The 5,767-nt window shown below is 41.7% G+C and overlaps 1 protein-coding gene across 1 annotated transcript in view; it reads left to right on the top strand.

Moving 5' to 3' along the window:
* The window catches only part of PIGU (phosphatidylinositol glycan anchor biosynthesis class U), a 21,149-nt gene that overhangs the window by 1,498 nt on the left and 13,884 nt on the right, over positions 1-5,767 (top strand). Inside the window, exons 2-5 of the mRNA XM_018556179.1 lie at positions 1,867-1,931; positions 3,557-3,616; positions 4,644-4,706; positions 5,357-5,466. Of these exons, the coding sequence (XP_018411681.1) occupies positions 1,867-1,931; positions 3,557-3,616; positions 4,644-4,706; positions 5,357-5,466 (298 nt within the window). The remainder of the gene's footprint in view (positions 1-1,866; positions 1,932-3,556; positions 3,617-4,643; positions 4,707-5,356; positions 5,467-5,767) is intronic.

The following is a 5,767-nucleotide window of genomic DNA, read 5'->3' as shown; positions in this document are numbered from 1 at the left end:
CCCCTCCCTTCTTTTCAATGACAGTCATCATCCTTCCATCCATGGAGTCTGTCAGTTTCTTCATCTGTTGACCATCAACTTTTTGTGCAGCAGCAACCTCGGCCTCCCGGACACTGTTCAGAGAGGTTTAGTGTTTTCCTTCACCGTAAATCTCCCGTTTAAGAAGAGCCCACAAGTTCTCACTAGGGTTTAGGTCAGGGGAGGAAGGGTGCCATTTCATTATTCTTTCACCTTTAAGGCCTTTACTGTCTAGCCATGCAGTGGAGTACTTTGATGCATGCGATGGAGCATTGTCCTGCATACATATCATGGTCTTCTTGAAAGATGCAGACTTTTGCTTGAAGAAAGTGTCTTCTAAAAACTGGCAGTAGGTTTGGGAGTTGATTTTGAGTCCATCTTCAACCCTAAAAGGTCCAACTCGCTGGTCTTTATTAATACCAGCCCACCAGTACCCCACCTCCACCTTGCTGGCATCTGAGTCGAAGTGGAGCTCTGTGCCGGGTACTGATCCAGCCACGGGCCCATCCATCTGGTCCGTCAAGAGTCACTCTCATCCTATCGGTTCATAAAACCTTTGAGAAATCTGTCCAGATATTTCTTGGCCCCGTCTTGGCGTTTCACCTTATGTGTCTTGTTCAGTGGTGGTCGGGCTTCAGCCTCCTTTACCTTGGCCATGTCTCTGAGCACTGAACACCTTGTATTTCTGGGCCCTCCAGGTAGGTTACAGTTCTGGAGGATGATGGGTTCCTGGGAGCTTCATGTTTCATTCTTCTCAAATCTTTGGCAGTTAATTTGCGTCTTTCTTTCTAGCAGTGCGTTCCGGTCCGATTCTGGCCGGAACGCACTGCTTATCGTGTGAACTAGCCCGAAGGCTTATTGGATGTCAGCATATCAGGTGATGTGTATTTGTGTAATGAAGGAGGGTGTGGCCTAAGGAGAGCAACACCCTATAGCAAGGTGAGCATAATAATTAAGCAGCTTCTTTTCCTCAGACAAAATGGGCCAAAAACGAGATTTAACTGACTGAAAAGTAAGAAAATGAATGCCCTTCAAGTTTATACAGCTTGGAGCTGGACAATATGCATAAAATTGGTGATTTGGTCAAAATACTTGCCTAATAATTGTGCAAACAGTGAAGACACTAAGTACCCAGACAGAACTGAAATCGGTTTTGGGTTGGCATCACCATCATTTGTTCTGTCTTCAGTGTGCACATTCCGGATGCCAACGGGGGACTTGTGTTTAATATAGGAATTTGGGACAAGATTGTCTGGTGTCCTTTAGTTTCTCTTGAGACCAGTCCAATGAAGCTCTCAACCTACCTGTCCTTATTGGTGTGTTCTGTTTAGGATTCTTAAAAACACTCTTTAATTCCTCTCTGAGATTTATCTTCACATTGGTGAATGTAACTTCAAGTTCATGAGCCTCGGGCACTGAAAAAGCACCTTCTGTCCTTGTTGTTTCACCAAGACTCCTCTGATTAATGTTACCGGTCACAAATATGCGCAACTCAAATTGATCAAAAGGAACGGTTACATCAAAATTTATGTCCAAGTGATCAGACAATCCACATATATAATCTTAACTTTTCCTGCACAGGGTGACCTTGGCCATGTCACTTCCTGCCACTTCCTTACGTTTAATGAGCAGCCTCATTGACCAATAAAAGGATTGGATAGGGCAAACTTGTGAAATGTCCAGTGAAATGTCTTTAAGAAAAATACAGCAAGTCCAGTTGCATTGACTTATTTTTTACAGATATACCCTTAAAGTTCAGTTTGTATGAACGTTTTTTTTGACGTGATGAAAGTTACTATTTTGGTTTCATCTTTATTTCAGTTCCTCATAGTACCCTTTCTTTTGCAGTTGTGGAGGGGATGGCCTTGTTGGACCTTGGTGTGTCACCTTACTCAGGAGATGTCTTTCATGAAGTGAGTATCTATAACTTTGCACATCATTATTTTTCAGTCTCCTGCAAGTGTTTCAGAGTTATAATTCACTGATGGAAGTTTCATGTTGCTGGACATGTGACCTTTCTGGTCAGCCTGGCCACGCAACTGAACTGACCAATGAGAATCTCTTAGCCATCTTTCTTCCAGTACAGAAGTGATCTTCTTCGGAAGTAAGAAGTGATCTGCATTGGTCAGCCTGGTCACGTGACCAATGGTGGCTCAGCATTGCAAGCATCATGTTGCTACACAGCCTCCAGGGCAGTGCAGTGAAGTTTTTTAGTGTCTAGACCAGTGATGGCTAGCTTTTTCAACCCGAGTGCCCAAACCGCAATGCAAAACCAATTTATTTATCTCAAAGTGCCAACACTGAAATTAAAATAACTTTTTTTATCACCTTATCTATATCTATATAGATATATAATTTTTTTTGTTTAGTAATATTTGTTGATTTTATTTTTTACTTTTTTTTATCAGTTTTTATTTTAATTATTTTTCTTTTTTTAACTTTTTTTTACATTTTTTATTTGTATTTTTTACTTTTGTTTCCACTTAACTTTGCTGCTATCACACAGGGGATTACAAGCCCCTGTGTGATGGGATTTGGAGGTGACAGGTTCTCTCTATGGAACCTGTCACCTTCAATACAGAAGTTTTAGCATAGCACTGTGCTGGATCTCCTGTGACAGTCTCGATGTTCACACGGACCAAATCGGAGAACGGACGACCCAGAAGCAGGGCTAAATGTAGAAAAAACCCGTCTGGTGCCCAGAACTTCATGTCCTGGGTGTCAAGCGATAGGAATTTGACACCCCTGCCTCTGTTTGCCCTCTGTGGCACGTGTGCCATAGGTTCACCATCGCTGTCTAGGCTGATACACTGGCTGGTATGGATGGTGGGAAATGATGATTACAGTAGCTAAGAACAGCAGCTTCCAGCGGAGTGAGAAGCGTGTTGTCAGTTATTGTTTGTGAAAAGCTGACCCTATCCTGTAAGACATTATGCAGAGGTAGGTTCAGCGCTCTACAGGCGCTCTATTGGCTTTGCACAGTGCTTTCTGTATATTTTTAGTAATGGAGCAGGAAGAGGACCTGATCAGATTGCGGCTGCTCCTTCTTCGAAGGTACTCGACCCGGGTAAATTACTTCACTGGGGTCTGCAGGAAGGTCCGGGACCTGCCTGTGCTGTTTTGCAGGTGCAGCATGCCAACATCGTCTACTCAGATTATAAATGCATATTGGTGCACAGACTAAGCTTGGTCAGCATAAATATTGTATACTCATACAATGAAAAGTTGTCAGCAAAAGTCCATAAGTGGTATCAATAGATAGGTCACTGTTGTAGAGAACCCTCTACGCGTTTCGCCACAGCAGTGGCTTCCTCAGGAGGAACACATTCCAACAACTATAGGATAATGTAGAGTTCCATTAAATAATCATAATTCCATTACAGTAACATAGTAATTACATACATAGAGGAACAACATCTTACTGTGAATAGTTGTACAAGGGCCATAGTCACTGTTTACTTGACGCTTTTAATCATTGGTTTGTCACGATGAAACCCCATGTGTGTTTACTTACCCTGAAATGTCTCTTCTCCCACAGACTCCTCTCATGATATATCTCTTCCATTTCCTTGTAGACTACGTAGAAATAGTATATATGGTAAGTGAGTTCTTGGCATTGAAAGGAATGTATCAGGAGTTATAGAGGAATACCAAAATGAAAACAAATGTCGGGCTAAAACCGGAAAAAAAAATTTCTACATTTTTTCAAATATATTTAATTTTTTTATATTTTTATTCATTTTTTTTATTAAATATTTGTATTTTTCACTTTTACTTTTAGGGGCTTCGGGCAAATATTGGGAGTCTAAACAGACCCCTGATATTTCCCTTTTTTTAAATAGAAAAAGAGATCAGGACATCTCTTATTCTGCAGTCCCTGTTATAATTGAACAGGAAGCCTCTATACTGAGTGTTCCTGTTCATTGATAACATGAGGACAGAGTATGGTTACTATATCCACAATCATGAATGAACAGGAGGTGATGTAGATCACTCCCATTCATTCATAATTGAGGCTTTAGTAACCATACTCTGTCCTCAATTATTTACAAACACTCAGCGATCACGGACTGCTTGTACCCCTCTCCATCCTGACACCTGTCACAGGAGGCTGAGTGAGCGGTGCGGGGAGGAGATCTCGATCTGACAGTTGTGATCCTGTGACAGCTGTCTCCGCCCGCACACTGCTCTCCTCTGATCTGTGACAGGAGGATGACCGGTGCGGGGTGGAGGCCGCCGGCCGCTCACGTCGCTCGGCCTCCTGTGACAGTTTCTCTCCTCCTCGTTGGGACACAAAGCAGCGCCCAGCGGGGAGGAGAGAAAGCACGGATGCACCAAAAAATGGCACTTCCGGCATTTTGGCAAAAGTGCCATTTACGGCCGATATGTTTCGGCGGCCAAAATATCGGTGCATCCCTAAAGAGTTACCATTGCTGAATAAGTTCATCAGGGCTGAGAATACAAGGCATATAAATGTGTAAAAATGTCTGTCCCGGATATAAAGACTGAGCGCTTGTCTGACTCGTAAGATTCCTGACTTGTTCTCTGGGATTGTCAGTGTTTTGTGATGAAACATTCTTATAGTACAAGATATTTTATTCAAAACTGATTTTGTTTCTCTTCAGTTTACAGATGCACTTACAGCCTTTGCACTTTATTTGGCTGTTCAAGAATATAACAAAGTATCGGTAAGAGATTTTATCATGGGTATTCCTTTGTTCCATGGACAGGCATGCATGTTTTTAAGAACTCTGGGAATTTTAAAAACATACCCTTGCACTGGGGCTACCCCTGCCCTGCAAGGGTTAAGTGCTCATTTGGTTTAGGCAGTTCAAATGAAGCAGGTTTACTTACCTGATCCTCGATCCTGCGCACAGTCAGCGCTCGCGTCTCTCTCAGGGCGAATTCCTCCAGGTGTTCTGACACCTCACCCCTTCTCATAATTCAATCACCCTATACCTTAGTATTTTGGAGATTCATGAGCCCTATACCTTTTAGTATTTTGGGGTTTTATGAGGCCCTATACCTTAGTATTTTGGGTTTTATGCAGCCCTATAACTTAGTATTTTGGGGTTTTATGAGGCCCTATACCTTTAGTATTTTGGGGTTTTATGAGGCCCTATACCTTAGTATTTTGGGGTTTTATGAGGCCCTATACCTTAGTATTTTGGGGTTTTATGAGGCCTATACCTCAGTATTTTGGGATACATACACAACATGCTTAAAAAATAAATTCTATTATACCATTTAGACTTTCTGCTTTAGGTCTCTGATTTCTGTTATGGGAAGTATCGTTATTTTTATGTATTTAATGATCAATTTCTTTATTTTCTTGCAGTTCAAGCAGCAGAAACTGTACTTGGAGCTTAAGAAGTATTCGCCAGGATCCATAGAACTGCTCAGAGTACCGACTGAAATGTACTATATACCACTGAAAGTGGCAATATTGTAAGTGTTTTCTTTATATAGTGCTGACCTTCCACTGTGCTTGATACAGTAAATAGAACGATTCACCTCTGTAATGTCTTCTGATAATCATTCTGCACACAATACGTAACAGAAAAAAAAAGCTTTCGGTGCTCGGTGTGTGTTCATAGCACATACACTCATTGCTTCCTGTTTAGCTGACCACACAGGTGACCACATTTCCCCAACATGACATGGCAGTAAAAACCTGACCGTCTGTACCCTTAAAAGTAGATTAAAACCCAATCTGTACAACATTTAGTACTGTATAAAATTGTATATA

Source organism: Nanorana parkeri, unplaced genomic scaffold (assembly GCF_000935625.1).
Source record: "Nanorana parkeri isolate BGI_ZX_2015 unplaced genomic scaffold, ASM93562v1 scaffold227, whole genome shotgun sequence".
Taxonomy (NCBI): domain Eukaryota; kingdom Metazoa; phylum Chordata; class Amphibia; order Anura; family Dicroglossidae; genus Nanorana; species Nanorana parkeri.
Note: the sequence above shows the minus strand (reverse complement) of the source record. Positions and strands in the feature narration are given on the sequence as shown.